At 32.0% G+C, this 26997-nt stretch overlaps 1 protein-coding gene across 1 annotated transcript in view; it reads right to left on the reverse strand.

The window, feature by feature from the left end:
- Positions 1–25990, reverse strand: part of LOC106465343 (protein odr-4 homolog) — a 34757-nt gene extending 8767 nt beyond the window's left edge. The window contains exons 1-8 of the mRNA XM_013925559.2: positions 25812–25990; positions 22297–22470; positions 18619–18714; positions 13241–13344; positions 10446–10482; positions 6313–6624; positions 5766–5891; positions 522–609 (exon numbers count right to left, since the gene is read on the reverse strand). Of these exons, the coding sequence (XP_013781013.1) occupies positions 522–609; positions 5766–5891; positions 6313–6624; positions 10446–10482; positions 13241–13344; positions 18619–18714; positions 22297–22470; positions 25812–25907 (1033 nt within the window). The 5' untranslated portion in view covers positions 25908–25990. The remainder of the gene's footprint in view (positions 1–521; positions 610–5765; positions 5892–6312; positions 6625–10445; positions 10483–13240; positions 13345–18618; positions 18715–22296; positions 22471–25811) is intronic.
- Positions 25991–26997: the final 1007 nt, after the last annotated feature.

The raw sequence follows: 26997 nt of genomic DNA on the forward strand, positions 1-26997 counted from the left end.
GTATATATATATATATATATATATATATATACCCTTATTACATTTTAAAACATTTACTCTACTATACCTAAAAAAGTAGTGTTATAAGAAACCCAATCTTACTTGCACAAATATGCAACATTTAAACACACTTTATTGACATTTAATATATTTTTCTTTTGTTCTCAACTGCATTTAATTCAGAATTAAAACATACCTTTTTTGTTTTGATTCAGCAATACAAATGTGATTTTTGGGAATTTTCAGTTTGGTTCTTATGACTAAGCTCTTTCAATGCTCATCAATCTTAACATTACTATAAATGTGAAAAAATTGAAAACTTTGGCATTTCATGTAATAACTTAACATTCAATAACATAAGTACTCTTAATATGCTATGTGCTAGTAACAATGCTAAATAATGTATTCATACCTACAGAAAAACTTTGCACTTCAAAGCTTTAAAGACTTATGATTCTAAACTAAGTCTATCATGAAAAGTAATTTACATTTGTGCACACAAAACACTCACTACTACTTACCATTCTGTTCTTCTTCAATTAAGAGCAGATCTTCACACTGTATCTCACACCGTGCCATGAGACTTCGAATAATGTCTTGTTTGACAGCCTAGAAGATTATGTGCTTTTTATACACTGGTTACAATGAAGCTATATAAAATTAAATAATCTAATGTTTGTAAGCCTTTGTGAATTGTTCCATACTAACATATAAGCTTACAATGTGCAACAAATCCCATACTATGAGGAGCTAAGATCTACAGTTTTGAACAATATGAGCTTATTTATTTTCATATTAGGAAACGTTTTGACATTTTTTCAAGTCAAAATCATTCAAATTACCTCTTTTACTCATGTATCATACATTTCATTATTTACTTGTTAACTGTTAACCAGTTTAAATTCTAATGATATAGTTCTGATATATTAGAGACTACAAATGTTAATTCAGTTACTGGGCATTTCTTCCATTTTAACACTGGTACACGTCGAGATGTATTTTGCTTCTTGGATCATTCAGTGTCATTTACTGGTTCTTTATCTGCAGTGGTCTTCTAGCAATTATTATGACCCTTTCTGGATTTGGAGATATCATTCTCACAGTGGAAATGCTTAATCAAATTGCATGAACCTTCGTAAAAGCTTACTAAACCGCATCTCGTTTGAGCTTTAAGAAATCATATAATTTGATTTACTTTTTCTATCATTTTTTATTGTGAAGTTTCCAAAATTTTGTTGAGGGACAATGTTTGAAAAAAACATGGAAAATATTTCTTTTTGTCTTAAGTTTTTTTTTTTTTTTATATTTGTTATAAGAAAGTTCCATTTGATACTTTATTTTGCCAATGCAGTAGTCACCACTTCCTGCTACAAATCATAAAACTCAACAAAAACTGATAAAGCTTTGTCAGATATAAAACACTGTTTAGTGTAGGTAGTATTATTAATTTATTTATTTTGTGTTTGTAATTCATTGATGTCCAAGAAATTGAACGTTGTGTGCAATCCATTGATGTAGAGGCAATAGACATTTCCAGAAGGCCTAAGTGATAGATGTATAAGTAGCTGCAATCAGACGAGCAGAAAAAGAGAGAGAGTAAAGTCACGTAAATGAGAAGTTTGGTCAGAGGAAAGTTAGAAAATGTAAAGTTAACCATTGTGGGAGTGAATGGCCTAATGGTTGATATGTTAGAGTGAGATTACAGGTTGAAAGAGATAAGGAGAATAATTTGTTTCATCATAGGGTGTTCTAAACTAATTAAACCTGCCTGTGTGGACTTTGACAAAAGGCAGACGGTTACTGGAAGTTCAGGATACAATTGTGGTAACTCACGCAACATCATAAGTGAATCATACACGGATACTATTGTGATACTGATAAAAATAGAGAAAAACAGTTCGGCTCATCAACTGAATTCTAAAGCAATTGAATTGGCCAAAGTGGAATTTTGACAAGAAGAAGAGAACAAATTGTATAGTGTTTAAGATAAATTATGATCTCCACAGTGTAAATAATTTTTGTACATACGTTTAACTTGTTTAAAATATATATATTATTTTAAAAAAATAAGTGAAGCGCGTGCTGTTCGTTTATTGTCAAACTTATTGCCAACAAGTCAAAGACACCTACTGTAGAAGAATCCTTAGCCCTTTATGACAGATTTAATGCTTTTATTAATAAATTAATGGTGTCAGGTTAGGCTTTTTGACACTATTAATGCTAACAATATTCTTGGTTAAGATAAATGTATATCAGATATGTATTAAATATGGTTTATTTGCAACAAATCATTTCTTTTACTTATCTACATTGTTTGAATATGATAAATATAATAATATTCAATAAATAAGATTTGAGTCATTGAATATTTTGCTATTACCAATTATACTCTAAATCTAACTAAGCTTACCCGATATCTTGTCACAGAGGAGAATTTTACGAACTTTCAAACAAACAATTTTATACAAAAACACTTTCAAGAACAAAGAGAACATCTAAAGAAAGTATAAAAATAAATTCCCAGACTTGTGGTTTGTTGCCAAGTCTTCTAAACTTCTCACTAAATTTCATTGTTTTCTGCAAGATATGTATGTAACCACTTTCCCATGGAACTATCAATTACTTCTCACACCACTTTACTGAAAATACTGACATAAATAGTTTATAATCTCCTTTATCCAATGGTATAGCTAGGTGATTAACTACATTAACTGATATAATCAAGTACCTATAAGCATCGAATACATTAATAAGTGTTAGGTAAAATAATCAATCAAAATTACAATTTCTGATTATTACTGTTTATCATTATTCCATCATCCAAGTAATCAAAATATTGCCATTATGATTTCTCATTACCATTTTCAAATAATTCAAGGTTGTTCAGCTTAATCAATTAGTGTCATAACTCATAAAAATAATCAACTAATCAAAATTAGTGTTTCTGATAATTACTATTTTCAATTATTCCAACTATCCATGTCTCACTTGAGAATAATCAATTAGTTGAAAGTAATCTATTGATGAGCCTGACAAATGATTAATTAGCAAATTCCAGTAATTGCCCAGCTCAATGAAATGGTAATTAAACTTCGCCTGTAGATATTTTCAAAGCTGGGCTTCATAAGAAGTTGTTAAGTCCACATGTTGTGACATCATTAAATGGTAAAAAGAAATGCTTACTGTATTAGAATTTCAGAGACAGAAGGAAACAAGACCTGACTAACTGTATTCTCAAAAGACAATGCTTTCTTATCAAATGAAAACATTCATTAGTAGGGCAGAAAAATTCTAAAACAAAAATCTTTAAGTATGTTGGTTCATGGGCTAGACTCCTCACAGCTGCATAAAAATTTAAGTTTGAAAATTCTGACTTTTTTTTTTTGCAAATTACATTTAATAAACGTTATAATATATTTTAAATAGGAAAACTTGAAATAAAAGTTAGAATTATTAGTTTCCCTTAAATTTTGAAATTTGATATATAGGTGTATACTTGACAACTGGTTCCTTAAAATTTTGAAGCAAAACAACCAAATAATTTAAATACATATCACATATACATTTTCAAAATCACTAAATATAAAAGACATATTCCCTTTGTCACTCTGTTGAGAACACTTTCACTCTCCTTTTTTGGTAATGCTCAACAATATACATCACCACTTAGCAAGAAAACTATCACCCGATTGTTCTTAGGCCAACTATGGTGTTTATGTTGAATGCTCAATATTCATGTTGATTTGTAGAAAAGTTTGTTTTTATATTCTATATTTTGTTGATAACTTCAGTGATATAACAGCAAAATAGTTTAATTCAAAAGTTTTATGACACTGAGTTGTAGACAAAAGCAAAATGAAATTTACCAAGTAGTGTTTCAGCTAAGCCTTATGTTATGTTTATGTATTAGGCCTAATGCTTAAATTAAACCACAAATAGAGGCCTACTGTTACTAACATTATGGACTTTGTATTTAGTTTTAAGTAGTGAATAAATGTTAAAATGTTAGGCCTATGTATTAGGCCTAATGCTTAAATTAAACCACAAATAGAGGCCTACTGTTACTAACATTATGGACTTTGTATTTAGTTTTAAGTGGTGAATAAATGTTAATTAATAAATATTTTTTTTATGTTTTAACACATATACATTACCTACTTATTACTATCAAATATTTTTTATCCTTTGTACAGTTCAAAGAGTTGAAAACTTGTGTCGGAATGTTCGCACTATATGAAAAGGCTCAAGAGTGCTATTCAAGTCTCTTTCAAAGTGCGTGCGTACTTTTATTCACAATAACATTTCATTTTTCTGCATAGTTTTTACTAAAAATGTAATGATCAAAGAATTACCTTGAGACTGATGGAATAAGAGAAGAGTGGGTGCATTTTGGAGGTACAGACAAATTCGTTTTAGTTAAAATTCTATAATTTTCATTAATAATTCCACAATGGATTCCCATTAGTTTATACTATAGTAATTTTATAATTATAATTATTAGTTATATATATATATACACATTTCACAGTTTTGTGTTAATTACACTTGCTCTCAAAGCAGAGGAGAAATAACAGTTCTTTTATTGTCCCAGTTAGCCAATATCTGAAATAAATTTCTACTTTTCTGAACAGATGTTGTTTAGACAAATCTCTTCTTTTATAGGATTGTTTGTTTAAAATTTTGACATAAAGCTACATGAGGGCCATCTGCACTAACCATCCATAAATTTGAACTTGTAGACTAGAATGAAGGCAGCTAGTCAACAGCACCTACTGACAACTCTTGGGCTACTCTAATCAAATAATGGGACTTCACCACTCTTATAAAACATCTTCACTCCCAAAGTTTAGCTAGATAACTAAACAAGTATTTGTTAGACCATACAAAGACATAACTGTCAAGTCACCAGATGCGATACCTATGTATTTCTATGCAATCAGACTGATGAAATAGTCCTAGAAAACAAGTGTCCTCATAGACTACATGGTCTGTAGAAAAATACATAGGGATGAGTGGTGTGCTTTGGACATAAAAGCCTTTTGCAATGAAAACTATGCTGCTAGGCTATTGTCAAGATGCCTGGTCAACAGATAACCAGACACAGTGACTTGGATTATAATGACAAGGTGAGGCTCCAAAGTTGTTCTTATATAATGTGCTCAACCTTTGTGCTGATTACAATAAAAAGTAATATAAAATGTTTACTGATGTTTTACTTACAGATTAGAATATAAAGTAATATTCATTTTTTGTAACTATAAAGAGAGACATGACACTCTTAAACAATATCTTGTTTTACAGCCTAAAATGTATATAATGTAATGCATTCAGTTGCAATTAAAAACTTTGGATAATATTACTGTATTAATGTCTACATGGTATCAAAATTTGCTCTAAAAATGCACTTGGAAGCATTGCTTCTTACTTCAAACATTTAAATATTTCAAATAAAATATTTGACTATCAGGATATTATGTTAAACTCAAACAATGATAAACACAATTCGTTTCATTATTCATTTAAAAAAACAGGATACACAAGTACTATGAAACCCCAAGCCTACTTACAGACAGTTACAAAAACTGACAAAAGCACCAACAGCCTTTTTATACTTTTGTGGTTAACTTTGCACTGAAAAAATGAATAAATATTTCTAGCACTTAACAGGAAAACTATAACTGTTTTGAAACTAGATACACAAATGAAAAAAGATTATTCACAATAAACAAAGATGATAATAAACCTACTCAACAATACATACATACCCTTATTGCATCAGCGACTGTAGCCTTACTGTGTACATAGCCTCGACATTGTATTGTTCCTTTCACAACCATGGAGGCTACACAATCTATAGGCTCTACCTCCTTCAAGTTGTTGTTATTGGTTAACTATGAAGAGAAAAGTATCTTCAACTCTGTGTGTATGTTTGTATATACATACACACACTCACATACATACAATGTATACATAAAACATGAGTACATAGGTTTTCTAATATTAACTGTTTCTGCTTTATTTCTTTTTATATGTAAACTATTCACCCAGTAACTCTATGTAAAAACATTCAAAATGAAGGCAAAAGATCAAATTATTCCCTGCAGAATATATTAATTAACATACTCATTACTTGCATTCTATATTGGCAAGTTGGATTTAAATTCAAGTGTAAAACTAATGCTAAAAGAAAATGTTTTGTTAAAAAGGGTAAGACTTTAGTCCAGCATAGACACACACTCAGTATTTCCTGAACTAATAAAACTCATTTACTGATTTCTTTGTTTTAAACATTTCATATGGAAAAATTCTTACAAGAGAAAGAAACAAGTCCACATCAAAGCTTTTCTGGGCTGATTGTTCCTTTGACCTTTGTTTGCCTTTCTTTTTTTCTCCTGCTGGATCTAATAAATCTCTGTCTTCTCTCATTTCTCTGTCAATCAATGCAGTGGCATTAATGACAGCAATGTATGATGGACTAAGTCCAGAATGAATCTGTTTCAACAGGTTCTGCTTATACTGATCTTTGCTAACAGGAATCCATGCATCAATTGTGTATCGGGAATTTAACCTGTGCCAGCGGAAAGGACTGCTCTGGTACTTAAAGTCTGCAGGCTTAGCTGTACTCTAAAATGATTTAAGGCAGAAGGAACAGGTAAAATAGAGCTCATAAAGAAATTTCATCATTATTACATAAGATAACTTCATAAATGGCCACAAAATATAAACCAATACCATTTGTTTTACAAGTTGCTCCCTATTTTTAAAATTTTCTACAGAATGGTTGAAAGTTGACCACTTCTGTGTATAGTTCCAGGAAAGAAATATTGAATTTAAAACAAAAAATGTCCCAGTACTTGGAGTTTTTAAAGCTGGCATACATTTAACAAAAATACTCTGAACATAAAGTTTTGTAATTTATCATGTGATAAATGAGAAAAATAAAGTTAACATTTTCCTTACCTCTCTCCACCACAAGGAGCTATTAATTTGCTGTGTAAGTTCAAATGCATGCCACAAGCCATCAACAAAGCTTCCACTCCTTCACGTGCCAACATGTATTGCACCATTTATAATGTAATCATCACTAGACTATAACCCTCCACCAATAGGAGGGTCACACATCCTCCACGTGTGGTAATACCTGCAGGCACTAACACGTGAACACAGGATTATTCTTGATGAGGCAAACTAAATGCAAAAGAAGTGGGGAGAAAAGGTGGGAAGTGGTGAACTGAGGTGACTATCTGTCCAAAATACATTTTCAGGTGAGAAAAATGTTAACTTCAGAAATACTGCTTGGCCTCTCTGCACCACAAAGAGCTAGAATCCCACTTGAGGATGGTGGAGGGGTTCAGTCCAGAGAAATTAAAAAGATGAGTTCTTTTATGAAAACAGTGTCAGAAAAGGAAAGCCAATAAAAGATGACAACCAAGAAGCAGGGGTAGCCTGATGGGGCAGCACTCTGTGGGAGACTGCATCTATCTAAAGTAGGGAATATTTTTCATCCATTAGAGATGGTAGAGCAAAATATATTGTCATAAGAATCTTTTAATGGGTGCTAACATGTCACTAAACATGTTAAAACAGAATGAAAGATTGTTCAGTTGTCCATTATCTCACAAGTGGACAGCTGAGAATGAATGTGTAGTGTGGTTAGGCCCATAAGTCAGGCTATTCCGTATTGGAGAAAGACTCGCATGAGATAATCATCACAAAAATCAGATGCAGGGAGTAGCATCCTGTGTCCTAAAGTGAATACAAGACTTATCTAACTGTACCTAATTACCGGGAACAGCTTGGTTCATACCATAGTGAGGTGTCCTGTATCACACTACCCAGTAACACCCCAGAAGAAATGAAGAAAGCAGAATTTATGTAGGAGAGAACATAGAATAGGTGCATGGACCATTGTCATCAGGTACAATCATCTGGATTACGTCCCATACTGAGATACAGTGCAATGGTTTACTGCAACTAAAAGCAAGACATGAGGGCAGGTCAACAGTGTCACTTATGCTATGCCCACCACGGATATGGAAACCCACACATGTAAATGAATGGAGCCCATTGACTGAATTTTGAACCTTTGATGGCTCAAAACAGATGCATGTCAAGATAAGGTAGGTGTGTGTGTGTGTGTACATGTAGGAATGTCCAGAGTTGTGTGGGATCAACTCAACCATCACACCAGCAAGAGGTGAAAAGAAGACAGTGTATTTTTCTGGATATACCTGTATTGACAGATCCAAAAACCATTGAAGATAACATGTATGGACACATCCAACAGAAATGAGGAATATGAAAAAAAGAGTCCCCAAAAAAGAATTGTAGGAAATGGAGACATGAGACCCCCCTCCCCAATATCAAAAGCTCCATGCTACAAAAACAAGTGGACTGAGACTACATGCCCATAAGAAGTGAGAAACCCCCAAGTAAATGAAATAGAGGATGGGGGATGAAACCAATATGGAAAGCAAAACCAGCTACCCCAAACAAGATTACTCCTAAAGGATGGGCAAGTAGATGTTAAATGCCCATAAAAAAATTAGGCCTTAGACTACCCAAAGGGAAGGACTGAGAACCAAAAGTTCGACTATTGCAAACGAACCAAAGGAAGCAAAAGGAAGGTAGAAAAATCAGGAAGTGCAGAAAATGTCCAAGACACCACATTGGTCATCCACCACCAGGGAGAGTATTCACTAGAAAGTGAGAAATTGCCCATTGGGAACTAAGTAAAGATAAAAACTGAGTCAAGTGAGACAGAATGATATTTGCAATGCAATCTTCCATCTTCATGGGAATGATAAAAAGGCAGGAGTAAAAACCACAGAGTGAGGATGAGGAATTATCTCATGGCATATGAAACATGTGTGGGAATAATAGTGGTGAAACACAAGATGGAGCAGGCTCAGTTGAAGTAACATAAGCAGTAGGTCAGGAATCCTGGATCCAAAATCAGAATGGAACTAACCACATGGTACAAAATGGTGGTAAGATCACTGATCATCAAAATGTCTCAATCACCATTATACTACTGAATGACTCCTGTGAAGAGGTGTGAAAAACTTTGGGAGATGTGAGAGACAAGGGAACATGAATGTGTAATCCAGTTAAAACACAAAACTGATGTTGTGGTGGTTCTTTTTTTGTTTTGCTTTATGTTATCAGTTTAAAAAAAATTTAGCCAGGTATGGTGATGGTACATAGGCCTAATGACAATCTTGAAGAGTACTGGATAAAACCCATATGTTGGATTAAACAACAGGATCATACAACAGGGCATGTGCCCCAAAAAATACAAGGTCAATTAAAAAAAATCCAATGAAAGATAATTCCCACGAAAGTTCTAACTGATAAGTGTAAAATTAGTATCATTCTTTCAAGTAATCAAGAAACTCAAGGAAAGAATAACTGCACAATAAATAGTAACAGAAGGTTAAAACAATATGTGCAAAAATTCTGGTAAATCTTGTGACAAACACATCTGAAAAAAAGCAGTGTCGAGGAAAGATTAAGCTTGTGTTCATGTGCTAGTGTTGTTGGGGATTAATGCACATGGAGAATATGTATGTGCACCCTCCTATTGGTAGAGGGCTACAGTCTAATGATGATTACATTATAACACATTGACATATGTAGGGGTGGGAGCTTTGTTCAAGGCTTGTGGCATCCAAAGGAACTTACATGGCACTGCATGCACAAGGTAATACATCTCTTTGTGGTGCAAAGAGGCAAGTAGCATTCCTAAGAAAGACTAAAAAATTAAGCAACTATAAAATAATGCATTTTCTGAATAAAAAAAAATTCTCTTCATCTGGATAAAATGTACTGAAAGTTACATAAAGGTAAAAGCAGAGCACAGAAAGGTTTTGTTTTGCAAATTTGGAGATAATCATAACTGGACTTTTCTTTCTTAAACTTCAAAGAAATTCATTTATTATGACGAGAATGAACTGTAGTCTTATCATAATCTAAACCATTATTTGATAAAAGTTTGAGTAATTCTGCTAGACTGCTTATCACCAAACCCATCATGTAACTTTAGGGCCCCTCAGGGAGTGATATAGGAGGGTTGCATTCAGATTTGACCCCATGGGAGCTCCTAAGTCTTCCCATGCCTTGAAGGAATAGGTCGGTTAGTGAGCATTAAGTGGACAGATATACCCAATAAGCAAATGTGCAATTAGTTGTTAAGTATTCATAGAAAATTTTCTATGTTTGTTTTGTTGAAATAAAGAATATTTTGTCAAATACTTAATTTGAGCACACAGAGGGGTTATTTTTTAAATATTTGTTTTGCAATAAACAAAAAAGGAAATGCTCAGTATTTTAAAATTTATATTAAATGAAATCACTAGCATTTTTCATATAGCTTTAATTAGAGGTTTTCAGATAATTAGTTTTTTAGGGCTTTCAATACTTAAAGTAGTTAAATAATTTCTTACCTTGTAATCACTAACATCAAAGGTTCGACTGGTGATTCTAAACTGTGGTCAAGTATTCTTAGAATTTACAAGTTACAACAGCAAATGAAAGTACATTACATTGTATCCTATACCTAATTCTAGAAATCTTAGATTTTATGCAATATGTAAAGTTAAAATTAAAGTTATGTATGAAAAATATAAAAAACAGGTTAACTGCAAGTTCCAATTTGATCACATTTTCCACTTCAAACCTAATGATCTTAATACTTTGTATACCATCATTTACCAATACATGGCATTGAAAAGTTATACTTTTTGAGATATAGAGCAAATAAAGTCATAGTACTGCACTATACATGAACAAACACATACCTGACTAACAACAGATGTCATGCTTTATCAGACAATTAAATTATATAGATATGAACTTGTATCATAATGCTTTTGCAAAAATGAAGTTTTAAAAACAATTATATAACTAAATGCTATTAGTAAAGTAAAAAAACTCATAAAGAATATAAAAAATTAACTTAACGACAATTTGTATGAAACAGATCTAAATTATATTAAATCAGGAATGATAAAATCAAATACTAGGGTAAAATGGGTATGTCATTCAGTTAAATTTCTTGTTTCAATGCTAATGGTCTGAATGCTATCAACATTTTATATTACTGGGTAAATGTAAATCATGTTTCCTCCACACATAAAACAAACTTAGATTATACACACCACACACACACACATCTGAAAAAAAACAAGACAGTGTTAGGTTTTTATACCCAGATTAAATTATTTACAAGATTATAGAAGCTTATTTAGTGTTTTTGTATAACACTGAACTTTCTTAAAATTATTAGCCAAAATAATGCTGTTTAAAAATAGAAATTATTATACTTTATAATTACAATATGATCCAAGATAGCTAATTTTAAATCTAAAAAAAATATATATTTACATTTTAATGTTATTTATTGACAATATGGATTGACAACGCACCCCTGTATCCAAGTTCAGAAGTAATGATCACAATCTGCTAAATGAGTTACAACTATTTTTAAAAGCCAAAAATGATCAATGTTGGCTCACAAATACTTGAACTATAATATTGAAATGTTGCAAGTTACCAGCTGTTTCATAAAACAGAATATTAAAAATAAATTTTATTTCAAATAATACATTAACATCCCAAAAAATTAACAAGTTAAAACACACAAAAAAGTTGGTGTTGTTTAAAAATGGCATTTATCTAATACTCAATTCACAAGCTCTAAGCATATTTTTTAATATATATCTGTCAAAATAAGACAAAATACTGACCAGGTATTATATACACCATTAAAGTCCCAGAGTCAAGGCATAAGATCACTGCTTGAAATTTTCCAACTATGAATATTATTAATCCAAAATGATAAAAACCCTATAACCCAAGTGCTTTTAAAAGGTGGACCTTTCTTCTTCAGGGACAAACAGTTTGCCCCCTGAAGAAGAAAGGTCCACCATTCAAAAGCATTTGGGTAATAGAGTTTTATCGTTTTATATTAAGACTTCTTGAACCTAGGTGTTTTTACAATATTGTTAACCCAAATGTGTAACTTCAAGTTTTATATATATATATATATATATATCTAAATGTTTAAAATTTATTGCTATTTAAGTTTACCACTTACATGTAATTAGCACAATATTAATTTAATAATTTGGATCAAACTTCCCAAACCAATTTCCATAGACTATAATATATAATACAATGGCATATTTGAATTCTCAGAAAATGTCATTTATACCACATTATTAACATCTTACACAGATAAAAATACACTTGAATCAATGCCAGTAATTAAAATCTGTAAATGTTTCAGACAAAATAAACTAACATAGATGTAAAAGAAGTGAGCTCAATGGACACATGAAAAATCATAACATCTCTAAATTCATGTAATTACTTAATATTAACTTCTAACCAGAGAAGCTACTTACTTAGATAAAAAAAAAAAAAATCAACCCTTGCTAAACTTGCAAATAAACCAAAGGTAAGCAAAAAAAGTTTTATAGCATGGGGTGGTAATAGTTTTTTTGGGAATCATACAAACAAAATGCCTTTCCAATTACACACAACAAGAAATCATAAAACACAATACTCGAAACTAGGTTATATCTACACATGACAATCTTATACTTTTTTTTAAATGTTTATAAATGAAGATATTCTAGTGTAGTCTTTATCATTCATTGTTTAAAAGGATACATCTAAATAAATTATAAAGCAAAAAACAAACATGTTGACCACACACAATGTGTATTTTCCTAATTATTTGTAAAATGTAGTACAAAATACAATAAATGATGTTTTTTTTACATACCTGTAAAATGCATTAAATACTACAAACTAGATTTTAAGAAATTCAGGTAAGTATCAATATAAATTTCAAATAAAGACTAGGTGACATTACTCAGTAATGTTAACTGCATTTATGCAAACTTATAACATATTGGTTTCTTACTTTTAATTTATAACCAATATCAAGTCCATATTCCTTCATAGTTTTTAATTTAGTACAAGTTATTCTTATCACACAGTGGAAAACATTATACTGATCACTTGAAAATTCAGTAAGCTAAACATTAATAGTTAAAACATGCAATGATAGCATTCAATTTTACCAATACATCATAAAAGAACTCTCATGAATGCATAAGTGTTTTAACAGCCTATCACAAATGTACTTTTTTTTACACCTTCTAGGCTTCTACACATTTTATACCATAGATTTTGCGTGCTAATGTACATTCTAGAACCCATTTAAGGATACTTGTTTGTTATGGGGCAGATATGAAGTAGAATCCTTTCCAAACTGTCTGAACTAATGTTGAACCTCAAATCTCGACTCAAAGCTTTATTTAAAGCAAACAAAATCTGAAACAAATAAATTAAAAATAAAATACATAAAACAGATGAAAGATAGATGTATTTTCACAGTAGTCTAATGACCTGGGTTCTTGATATTACATTCACATATTTAGTTATGAAATTTCACCTGTATTTTTCAACTTAATAATTTCTCCTTCAAGTAGGTCATCCTGAATTTATAGTTATTTTTGGGGTGAAAAATATTTTAAATAAGTACTTACCTCTTACATCATTGGGCTCGTTAGCTCACTGAACTTTAACTTTCTTGAACATTACATATCAAATTCTAAAACTACAACTGAAACAGTCCACAATGTTTGAGTGCACAAGTAAATGCCAAGTCTGCTTATTCTGTAATCCTTCCCTAATGTTACTGTATTCTACACCATGTCACAAATTTATGGTATCAGCCAATCAGGAGCTTACATGCTGTCTAATCATAATTCACATGAGCTCCGTTTAATACAAACCTCACCCACAACTTTAGCTTACTCTTTCCACAGCATTGAAACAGGCATGGAGAGGAGGAAGGTAGTGTGAGAAGAGGTTTCTAGTAAACACATTTTACTCTAAAATTACAGCACCTAATGAACCAGTATTGCAAGAATGCAAGGAAAAAACAGCAATAACTAAGTAAAAGCAAAATTAAAAGAAACATACACCTATTGCTGACAAGGAGCCTCAGACAGCAGAAGAGCTACCATGTTTCATCTCTAAACATCTTCATTCAGAATCAGATCTACATCCAACAGAAGCTTCAAGAATTATTCCTTCAGTTAATATTAGCAAACTTGATATGCAATGCAATGGATGAACTCTTAAACAGCTCTTCCTTTATTGGATGTTCTGCATATTGTACCCAGAATTTTCCTTTGAATGTTTAAAATTGGATATGTGCAAGTTCCTGGGATATTCATGCTTCTACCCCATACATCCATAGGCCTAAAAAATAATAAAAAACAGTGTTTCTGGTTTCCAGCCAACCCCATTTTGTTGCTATGACCCTGAAAAAAAGGTCTGTCTTATAAAATAAAATTTTGACATGGTTAAAAATTCAAATTGCTTTTTGAATCTTTTTAGTTCTCTAGTATTTAATGCAAGAGTAAATTGTGACTTTTGCTAACCAATGTCTACCATCATATGTTCATTTGTTATTGTCAAACTCCTTGAAAGATCTGGAATAAATTAGATTAGTCCTCAAAATTACCAAAGGCACAAAGCAAAGCTGTCAGAAAACCTGTAATATTTTATGATAAACGTTAAGTATGTTGATTAAAAAAATTCAATAATAAGAAAAAAAAAATTTCCCTTGAATTTTGCACATTTCTACACGAGTAATTTCGAAGATTAAGATTCTATAGAAAAATAAAACTGCTGATAAACAACTAGAGTATCTAATAATACAAACACCTCACTTTGCTTAGTTTGTGGTACAAGTTACAAATAACTTTAGTAGATTGCTGTAACAGATGACCTTACAATCCAGCCGTATGATGCATATGATTTTGAAGAAAAAGTACAGGTAGGTAACATCACAAATCTAGTATCCACTTCTAAGTTCTAACGTGTATTTTCACATTTTGCGCAAGCCACTGAAAACATCAATGATTCCTTGTTTAGTAGCTTTTACAATGTATTAGCTTAATTAATAAAACACTTGTTTCAATGAAAACATTGATTCGAAACCAGAAATAACACGCACTCTTCAATACATATGTAGTTTCATTTTAGATTAGAGCGTGTTTTAGTATCAGGGGGAGACAGTGAAGTTTATTACTTTAACTTTATGGTAGTTTGACATATTTCAGAGACTTTTCATATGGAGAAAAGATAAGTTTAGTTTTATGTTAATTGATGAATAAAAAAATCAATAGAAGCCTTTTATTGTATTTTGTTAGCACTAAACAACATAACTTTTCTTTAAACATCGTTTAACTTTAACTTTCTGTTAAAGTTGAACATCACATAGACAGAACTTGACAATGTTTGTGCCTCATGATTAACTTGGAAAGCTGCTTTAATTTTATGACTTCACCAAAATGGTTTATCAATATAAAAACCAAATTTAAGTTTTTCATTTTGTAACATAGAAAGGATGCTTGCCTTATACCCCACTTTTAGCATAAAGTACAACATTCTAAGATTTTTAAGGTTTTAGGATGGACTTTCAAAGTACCGTTTTTGCAAATCAGTCCTAATTTTGTAATTTAACTACTACCAGAGTGTCCTATCATGCTTAAATAAAAACTTGAGAGAGGATAGATTATAAGCTGCTGGAAAATTAATACATTACGTAGTCACATGCTTGGTGATACCTGAACAACTGTGTACCAGACTATTCAACATTATCAAGAATCTGATAATACTTCTATTGAAAATAAAAAAACAAACTCATTTATTAGAAATTTGCAAAGGAAAACAAAATGGCACAATTATCTTTTCAACAAATTCACAGTGATTTTATTGCATTCAGTCTTAATAAATTGGAACAGGCATAATTATGTATGTGGAACATGATTTGCATGAACACCAGTACTTTGAAGGACAGGAATACATGACCTGTAAGCCAACCTCTGGAATGGTTGAAACTCTTATGCTTTAGGTTAAGCTTGCCATCATTGTAATCTTGACACGTAGTCTCAAGTATTGTAGAACAATGAGAGCCGACTGACACATTTTCCAAGCTATCGCCTGATATGTATCTGTAGTGAAACTGTTGAACAATTCATTTGCAACTGTACGGTTCCAGTAGAAAATTATTCTAATAGGGATGATATGAGCTATATTCTATACACTGAGTGAGGAACCTGTCTTTGAAGTGCTTGTGTCTCCAAATTACCATGGATATTAAGAAATCTTAAATAAAATGAAGCTAAAACGTGTACAAGTGTACAATATATTATTTCAGCAAAGAAAGGTAATTCCAAATGTTAGAAACAGACTTTTAATGACCATAAACTGACCAAGATTTTTAAGTCACAATTAGGAATTAAACTTAACAAGAGTTTACAAGTCTAAGGCTCATACATTTGTGATATTCTGCATAATTCAGAACAACTTGCATAAACCCACATAGCTTGTGATGGTCGTGAGCAAAATGTTAAAACTTATATTAGTATAATTTGGCAACTTGAACTATTATATAGTGATCACTGAAATTCATTACAACATTCAAGTTATTTTTTGGTATAAGAAATAATTGTAAAGAAATAACTATTTTTAATTTTCAATACTGAATAATATGTTTTATAATTAAAAGGATTACTAAGGAGTACAAATAATAATTATGCAAGCTACTTGAATACTGTACAGCTTTCAAAACACAGATATCTTGAGTTCGGTGGACTCCAACATTTAATTTTACCCCTGAAAAGAGACATATTGAACAAGATAGCTGTATACTAAAAGCAAAAACTTTCCTAATACTAAAATAATTATGATACTTGTATAACAGTGCTACTGTCCATTGTCAAATAAACAACAGTAGTGATTTGCAATGTCAAACAGAAAAATGTGTTTTGCCATTTCTGCTTTTTGATTATAACTGTCAACTAAATTTATCAGCACTACTAACTTGTAACTATTGTACAATATACTACTGACTAACTATATATATATAGCACTGAGTTGTATTATCTATTTAACATTATGTTAACAGTGATAGACTATAAAATCTACGTGTCTGATATATAATACATCACAGCTGCCTTGCACTGCTAATTAGAAACAAAAATAATACTGACTCACACTGTCTATTGATTAAACAATATAACAGCTTAACTGACTCATTATCTACTAAACAATATATTAAAGTTAATGAGCTGCAACAAATAGTAAACAATATATTTACATTATGTTTTCCTTTCTATCAAAATATCAATCAGCATTATTATGAAGTCAAGACTTTAATCATGGTTTAAGCTTTATATTTACATTACTGACTTGCAATGTCTACTAAACAACAGGGTTCTCCATAGGTTTTAAGAGCTGGAGGAAAAATACCTTTTGGTGTCAAATTCTGAAAGTGATGCTGTCAAATCTGCAGGTGAACACTTAAATTATTAGAGTGCCAAAATCAGTGATGCTGCTGATACACCCTCAAACAGTTATACTTTGCCTTCATAAACTGATATCCTGTTACTTTTGGATCTGTTCAATGTGTTTACATATATAAGTAGTAATAATTGCAACTTTCTGATAAAGGTGGGAAATGAAAAAAATTGTTGTCTGTGACATGTATGATGTATTCTGATGATCCTCACTTTGAAAGTAGTAAAAGTCATTAATTTTTCACCATTTTAAAACAAGTGTGTGTAGGCATGTATGTGATCATAATTCAATAATTACAAGCGCATATAAAGCTGCTGTTTCAACTTTGAATTTAACTGCCACTGCTAACATAGCAAATAACATAATCCCCCAAATTTAAATTAGTTCCACTGCCTATTATTGCAAGTAGGCATCCTTTAGTTTAACAGACAAGCTGACTGCCAATTACCATTCATCTTCAAAGGTGTAAGAAGTAACAGCTCAAGATCAATTATCAACCACCTTACAAACAAGATGCTTGACAATTTGATAAAAGTTGTGTTTCTTTAGATTACAAACTTTAGATTGCAAAGTTGGACCAGTTAGACCTGTCTAATTAATAGATTCACCAACATAAATGCAAAGCCATCCAATAGTGCACTCACATTTCATTCATAGTTGCATGACTGAGATTACTCCTCCTACAAGGAAACCATGTGACATACACAAGCTCAGCTATTGTTTACCTGAGTCAAACAAATTTGTAATGTATATTCTGTGCACATATCTAACATGCCTCAAAATGTAAATATGTTAGCAAATACTCTTAAGTCAATAACAGCTTTAGAACATTAAAATGAATGCTTTTTTCTTAACTTTTTTCATATATATATGAACCAAAATTTATGTACATGAATTCACCCATATGACAATTTTTATACATGAGCTCTGGAATTTGTGAATAAAATATTCAAGGATTTAGGTTATGGAGAACCCTGCAAGAATATTACCATTCCTGAATTTTACTGTATACCACAAAATACTAAAATGCTGAATGGTAATGCTTAAAACATAAAATACAGCAGACTTGCAAAATATCAATATTGATGACCTACATCATCTATTATAAACAACGTAATGTATCAGATTTTTTTTTCCTCTCAAGAAATGCATTTAAGTTATTTTTCCTTGTTCAATTTCTTCAAGAAGCACTTCTATCAGTGAAGCTTAATAACATAATTGGCTTCCTACCTGTCGTAATTTGGGTTGTAAATTGATATAGGTTTCGACTGGAGAAATGAAAAAGATTCCTAACACTTCTAGTCCTCCAGGAAGCATTCTTGTTACCTTTAATTAAAAGAAAAAATATATATACATACACACACACAACAAAAAAAAACCTCATACATACTATATTTTCCAATACATAAACATAAATCATGTCCCCCATAAATCTTATTACTATAAAATGTGCAAGATCTTAAGACAAACAAGTTCCTTTTTCCATATGTTCCATACATTTTAAAGTAATCTTGGGTAACACAATAATGTTTTTACATCATTTTATGAAATATTTCCATAGACTTAATGAGTTTAACACAAAATAAACCTGCCTCTACAAGTTTGGCACCTTGACAACGTCCCTCAGTAATCTTAAGTGCATTCATTTAAAGCTTAACAAATATAGTTTAAGTATAAAAATGTTAACCAAAGAATTACTGACTGGGTCCATACAACTTCAATGACTTTTTAAACACATTTGTCTTAACTATATATACACCAAGTTGTTGTGGATTCCTAAGAATGTACGAGAATCACAAAAATAGTAAACAAAAGTACAAAAGCATACTGCAATTAATCCCTTTAATTACTGAAGAGGTCTCCTGTGCATTTCATCTTGAAGGCAAGTGATTTCACACAAACATTTTAGGTCACGTCTTTACACCACGTGTTATTGCAGACAAAATTTAACATTTACTTAATCTGAAAGTGTATTTCTGATACATACTCACATCCAAACAGAAGTGCTATTTCCCTCTCTCATCTGCCCATGAGATTTATATGCCATTAACCTTGAGCTCACTGCCACTTACATTTACATGTTTAACATGAACTGTGCTGTTGCATGATGATGTTATCATGAAGCAATATTCCTCCACCAATAGGACGGCAACACAACATCCATTTGCTGTAGCTCTCCCAATGCACTTGTGATAGCTTCATTCTTAGATGAGGCAAGGAGAAGAAAAAAAAGTGCACCAGTAGTGGGGAGGTCAAGTGGGAATATGTGAAGAGAAAAGTATCTATCGGAAATACATTTTCAAATTACGAAAATGTTAACTTATGATTAACAAACATAGTGGATGAGCAGCAGGAATGTCACAAGAAAAATACCACACAAGGAATGTCATGTATAAAAGCGAGGACCAGAGGGAGGAGGCAAAGAGGAGGATAAGCATATAGAAAAAGGTGAAACCAGTCCTGGCTGAGAGCAGCAACAGCCAGAGCTGAAGGATCAGGAACAGGTGGATGAGAAAAAAAAGAAACTTGGAGCTGAGAAAGGTGGCAAAGACTATCAGAGGCGAAACCAACCAAGGGCAAACCCAACAAAAGGCCTGGAGGTGGAGAGACCACTCCATTGTTAGAATGTGGTCCAGCCAATAAAGGTGGTCCATCACCAGGTTCATAGCTGTCAGCACAACAGGCAACAAGCCAAACCCAATGTCAATGAGCTCAGAAGAGTAGATCCAATGCCCAAAAGCAAAGGGTTCTTGAATGGGTGCCCACTGACAGTTGATGTAAGAAGCAACTATAGAATTACCAGAGTGGATCATAATCAAGTTATCTACCAGAAAGTGTAGGAAATTGGAACATGCCAACCAAACAGTTAGAAGTCTGAACATGTTGATTTGGAGTGAAAGCTCGTCCTGCATCTAAATGCCAGAAGTCATGTTGTTCATTAGAAAAGTGCCCCAACCTAAGTAAGAAGCATTGGTGAAGAGATGGAAATCCGATCTGATGGGTAGTAAGGGAATGCTGGAGGTAGTACTAGCATTGTCCAGCCACCATAATTTCTTGAGTAGAGGAGAGGGAAGGTTCATAATTAAGGACAATGGATCCTGAGAAAGAATCCTCTGGTCTTGCAAGATACACTGGGGGAGACACAGGTGTGCCCACCCCAAAAGAATAAGGGGTTCCAGGGAAGCCAGAGTTCTCAAAAGCAAATAACCTGTTACACAAGATGAGGAGAAGGCTGAGCTTGGCTGAAATGAGAGCTGAAGAAGATGCCCTGATGTATAAAATTTAAGTGCGCATGAGAAAGGACTTGGATGTCTTGAGAAACCACTCCAACCAAGCAGCCTCCTGTAGAAGAAGAGAAGTGTGAAAAAAGGACACCCTCTTGGGAATGGGCTAAGAGGAGCCAATAGTTCATGTTGAAATGTAAATTCAGTCCCAGGCCATAAAGATGGCAATAGAAGGTCCTCAGGACTTGATTGAATATATAAGGGCCTGACACTATGCCAAAGGAAAGAACACAAAATTAGAAGACAACTCCAATGGACAAATCATAGAAAATGTCTAGAGGATAGGGCAATCTGAACATGGAGGAAAGAACTACCGGAGAGAAAAGAAATTCTCCATCCAAAATAGTTGAACAACTAGAAATCAGTTGAGAGATGATAGGTCGATTACCACATACCAGTTCTCAGGCTTCTTGGGGACCACAAAGAGATGAGAGTAAAACCCTGGAAAAGGGTCATATACCCTCTTGATGACATGTTTGGTCAAAAGATCAGATACTGCATCCTTGAGACACTGAAGAAACATCAGGTCTGAGGAGGGAAACAGGAAGAGGAAAGAGGGGTGGAGAAGAGAAGTGGAGAGACCATGGATGAGAACTTGAAGAACCCATCTGTTGGTGTAGAAGAGGAACCAAAAGAGTGGTGAACTGAGACAGACAGGTGCCCACTGAACCTGACCCAACAGGACAGTCACCAACAAGATGTGCAACTAACCTGACAGTGGGTAGATGGAGAAGGGGGAAGGTCTGGAAAGTAGAACATGAAAAGTAGGAGCAGGACTGAGCTGGTTGAAGAACTGGAGTGGAAAGGCAAAATTGTGAAATCCAAGAAACCACAGAAGATAATGAAGACTGGTGTTGGACTGCTTTGGTCCTGAAATCCAGCAAATCCAGACCACCAAAGATGTCAAGTCAAAGAAAGGAAGCCCGATGAAGAACACGCATATAAGAATTAGGTAGTCGTACATTATTAAAGAATTTATCCTGACTCAAATTGTTTAAAGTTTTGGTCTCCTTATCTAAGAAAGGACACTGACTTGTTGGAAAAGGATAAGAGGAGGGCCATTACAATGTTTCAAGGAATGGAAGGGTTACATTATAGAAATAAATTAAGATATCTTAAATTATTTCCTGTTGAGAAAATAGGGTAAGAGGTGATCTTATTGAAATTTTCAAGATTATCCTGTGGAAACAATAGGATACAGACCTCCGATTTCTTTGTGATGTATTCTGAAGACAATAAGACAAATTTATGATTTGTAAAAAAAGACATGCTAAGCTCCATTTAAGAGAGTTTTATATTTTCTAACAGAGTTAATGGTTTATGGAATGATTTGTCATCAGCAGTAGTGAAGTACAGAGAGGATGGTATAGAAAACCATTATTAATAACTTCAAGATATCTCTTACTAATCATAGTGGCTGAAATTAAACATCAATTATTTGTAGCCTGTAGCATTCATAATCATTAATTGAGAAAATCATGTGCAAGCTAAAGAAAATTACAACTTACATTAACACTATAATAAAATAAAACCTCAAGTAAAGCATCCCTTTTTTACTCACTAATAAAATAAGATTTTAAAGGGATTAAAAGTAACATTTGGTTTTATATTTTGTGGGTTGTACCTGTTTTCCATGCTGGGAAATCCATGCTTCATCTAGCTCATCAGTTTCTCTTTTCTTTGTTGTATTCTTAGAAGATTTCAACTCTTCACTGTTTTGTTCAGTGCCAATTTCCTCCTCTTTTTCTTTAGCTGGAACTTCAGTTAGATGCACAACAAAATCTTTCTCTAATGTGTTCTACAAGAAGAGAGTGTTTAATGAAAGATAAACTACAATTATCAAAGTCAGTTGATGAACAGTTTAGTTTAAAGTTAAAAAAATTACCAAAACAAAATGTGTGGTCAAGAACTTAAACATAACTATGTATTTATGCAAAGTTTCTAAAAAGATATTTTTGTACTTTAAATCACTTTTTCTTAAAATGTGCACTGAAACTTATCTTTCTAACTTTGACAATGGCAGAACAATTGCATTCTACAATCTTTAAATTTATTGCATACCTTAGATGTCTATAAAGAAACAACATTTTATAAAGTTTACACAAATTATGAATGGTGCATAATATTGCAGTTCATCACATAAAAAAATAGAATAACACTTAACTTAAAAATTTCACAGAAATTTAAGAGATTTTTATACATAATTTTTTACCCCAATATTAAACCACTGATGAAATCACTTGTCATTTCATATTCCAAAAAAGGAAGGTTTTGAAATCCATTTACTACTTAGTTTCCATTTCCAATATTAACTGTATTTGGATGAATCTTAACTTTTCATAATATATAATATACATACTGAGGCCAAATCATTTTCTAGCATTTGCATGTAGTGTTGTTAAATTATTTCTATTAAAACACACCAGTAAAAAGTTTAATATTTAGATAATTTATGTTCATCTATGTTGATAATATAATTGTCAGTTACAGAATGTTTCAGAAAGAATGAAAAGTAAAAAAAAATTCATGACAGGGTCTGTTGTCAAAAACATATTCATTACCAGCCTGGCATAAATATTCTACAATAAAGAAACAATTTATTAAATTAACAAATAATTAGATATTCTTCTCACTGAATATCAATTAAACAATGTTTAATTTTTCTAGATGTTGTTTTCCATAATTAGCATAATTTAAATATGTTACATTAGAAGATGATTAGTATGTGAGAGAAAAATGACAAACCATCCATCATAGCAATTAAATTCAAAATGAGTGCATCTTCAACAATAGATCAAATATGTCATTTTAGAACCCTGTATAATGTGAACTTTTTTTTTTATTATTATTCAATTTGTTCTTAGGTCAAATATGTCTTTACTATTGCTAGTTCATTTTCAAGTCTTTCAATTTCAAACTTTAAAGCATTACTTTCATTCCTTAAAAAACATGCAAGTAAAACACATTTTTCTGAATCCTACTGCTAACAAAGTTTTCCTAGGAAACATTAAATTCATTGTCAGTGTAATTTACTTTATTAGATGTTGTCACCAAAAGAGTGTAAAATGGAGCAGAGATACAGTGATGGGAATAATTACAGAAACAAATGATAAGCACATACGAGTTATAAACAACATGTACTGGCAACTAGATGGTAAATTTATTACAGGTACAAAAATTATCACAGAAAATACTGAATAAGAGCAAATAAGTTGCAAAATGCACTAATAAGTTGGGTAAATGGGCAATTCAGTTTTTTTTCATACTGCCATACAGTTTATCAATGTACAATTTTGGAATACTACTCCAAATATCCTGGGGTGACCTTGGCCCAGCAATTAGCATACCAGCATTTGGATCTAAAGATCCATTGTTTGTGTTGCATTGCCACAAAAAATATCATGCTTCTCACTTCCCAGTCATGGGCATGCTATAAGGGTGTACGACAGTAAAATCCACTATTCGGTCAGACAAGAGTACCAAAGAGCTGGAATGGGTGCATTAACTAGCTGCTTTCCCTCTAGTACTTCAGTTTAAAATTAGGAACGACTTGCCAATATCTATGGCTTTTGAGTAGCTTTGTGAGAGTATCCACAAATAGATCTACAAAGAAATCCAAATGTCTATCACAATTTAAGCAAATTGTTTGGTCATCTTTTGATCTTATATGTTTTTACACAAGCTCATACATCTTCAATAATGTTAATATAGGAATTTATACAGACAAAGCCATGACTGTGAATGTTCCACAAACCTCTTTACCACCAAAATATCATTTCACCACATTTGCTGTATGTTTGGGATTATTATCTTGCTGGAAGATAATATCCCTCAATGAATGAATGGATCAGAACTTACCTGTGCTTGTAGGTAGTTAGGGTGCCATTATTTTTGTTTGAGATGCAGTGCCAAACTTGTAATGACCACCCCCACCATGCTTCACTGTAGATTTGTACATTGCCTATATAGTAGTCTTTTCTCTACTGTCAAACAAATTGTAATTGATTATTACCAAACAATTCAGACTTCAATTCATTTATAAAGTTTTGCTCATTCTCTGTTAAGTGCAAACATTTCCAGCTTTGCTTATTCTACTGTTTGTGATATGATGTTTGGGGCAGTCTTTCCAGGTGATCCATCATACTCCAGCAAAATATAATCATTAAGGTGTCTTAGCAAGGTAAAATAGCTGTTGTGTCAGATTTTATGAATTGCATGTTTATATGCTTTTTTGATTAAAATGCTTTTTAATTTCATAAATTATAATATACCTAAAAACAAAATGAAACTTACAATACATCAAATCATAGAAATCAACTAGCCTCTCATTTTATTTACCTTAAGTATCACAAAAATATGGCTTTGGTGTGATCTGTTAACAGTAATATACTATACCTGTATATTAATAGACTAGATTCTACTTATATTAAAAAAAAAAAACTTTTAGAAAGTACTGAATGAGAAACTTGACAGTTTTTTTTCTAATATATGAATACAAAAACAATGCTCCCCAGGCACATACTTTGGTGTGCAGAAGTTTTGCACACTATTTCCAATACTCCACATGCAAGAATCTCACAGACATTCCTTAAAACAAGATATGATGTAATTAAATATTAAAGGCTTTTGTTAAGCTTCAATCAATCCAATATGTTCTCTTTTATTATAAATTAATTTAAAATTCTCATTGTATTATTACAATATGCCTTATATTTTATGACAACATTGTTATAACTTATATCAAAGTACATAATCAAACTTCGTGAACAAATCTTTGATGTTGATACTAGTGATTGATAATTTAGGCAGACTAACTATTTCAAATTCAAATTTAAAATAGAGTGAAACAGTCTTAGTCTTTAGATTTTAACTATCAATACCAAAAACTAAGGTCAAATATTTTTTTAAATGCCTACTCAGGCTACTGTAAAAATTAAACTTATGTTGGACAGCTTACACTATACTACTAGTTACTACATACACCACTGGCATTACGTCATATAACATATGGTCATAACACTGCTACCAACGCAAAGACTATTAGTATTAGGCCTACGTCTATGTGAACAAATAATTCAAAAAGCAGGGCACGATAAATTGCAGGCCCTAGTTATAAATTTATAAGTTATATAGACTTACTTGCCCAAACACTAAACCAATTTTATGGTTTTTTTCTTTAATCATGTTATTTATGAGATCTTTAACATGATCATCATAAAACAATAACCGGCCCATAGCTTTAACTTCTTAAAGAATTACTGCACGAATAAAATGCTTCATTCGTAACGCGAACCACTAAATAACAGTGTACATATGCGACATAACTTTATATGTATATATATATATATATATAAAGATACGTCTAATCTTGCATTCACAAAAAGGAGTAAAAATAATAAAGTAGCGCAACCAAGAAAATATAAAAAACAAAACATGATAATATTAATATATATTTTCCTTAGTGTATTATGAAGCTTTATTTCCCCATAAGTGTGCAAGTTATTTGACAATATGATTACCTCGATGATAATTATTTGGTTTTATCTTAACTGATCTTCATAATTTCAGTTTTGGAAGACAAAATTTATTACAAGTTTACTTCAAATTAAAACCGAGTTTTCTCTCTTAAATGACTTTTTGTGAAAAAAATTTATAAAATTGATAAATAGCACATCGTAATTATTTTTTTCAAATATAATTATTGATATTATTTTGAGAATTTTATTTACAGGAACATTTTGGGGGGGTTGTATAGTTTCGTGTGCTTATCCTTATCTTGTTTCTGGACTTTTTTGGCGTTGCCATCCTTTTGTTTTATAAATTTTGTTTATTATTTGTTTAATAAAAGGCAGCACTCCTTTTCAGAAAGTTTTAGTTAACTTATTAGTGACTATCCAGTGGTGGCAACTAGGGAGGAGGGGTTTTCAAATGTGAAAGTATATATTGTTGAGTCAGCGAGGTCACGTGACTAGTGTTACGCCACTCCTTCTCTCGAATCTACGTGAATGCCCTAGCATTTACTAGATTGGGGGTGGTCTGGTATATATAAGATGGTCACAACGTGACGGGAACAATGTGTGTAGGTAGTGAGTAATTGAACTGCAGTCAGAAAGTATTGTTGAAGTTAACGTTCGTTGTTGTAGCGTTTGTTATAGAGCGATTGTTGAAATTAAGTGTATCGTAATGTTCGGAAAGAATAAACCAGTTTTATTTCAGAAAGGACTTGTATCGCTAAAGTTTCGTCGGAACGAATTTACGGAAAATCAACTAACGAACGGAGACGTAACAAATTGGTGTCAGAAAGTGTGATAAAAAAAAGAAGAAG

Source organism: Limulus polyphemus, unplaced genomic scaffold (assembly GCF_000517525.1).
Source record: "Limulus polyphemus unplaced genomic scaffold, Limulus_polyphemus-2.1.2 Scaffold1914, whole genome shotgun sequence".
NCBI lineage: Eukaryota > Metazoa > Arthropoda > Merostomata > Xiphosura > Limulidae > Limulus > Limulus polyphemus.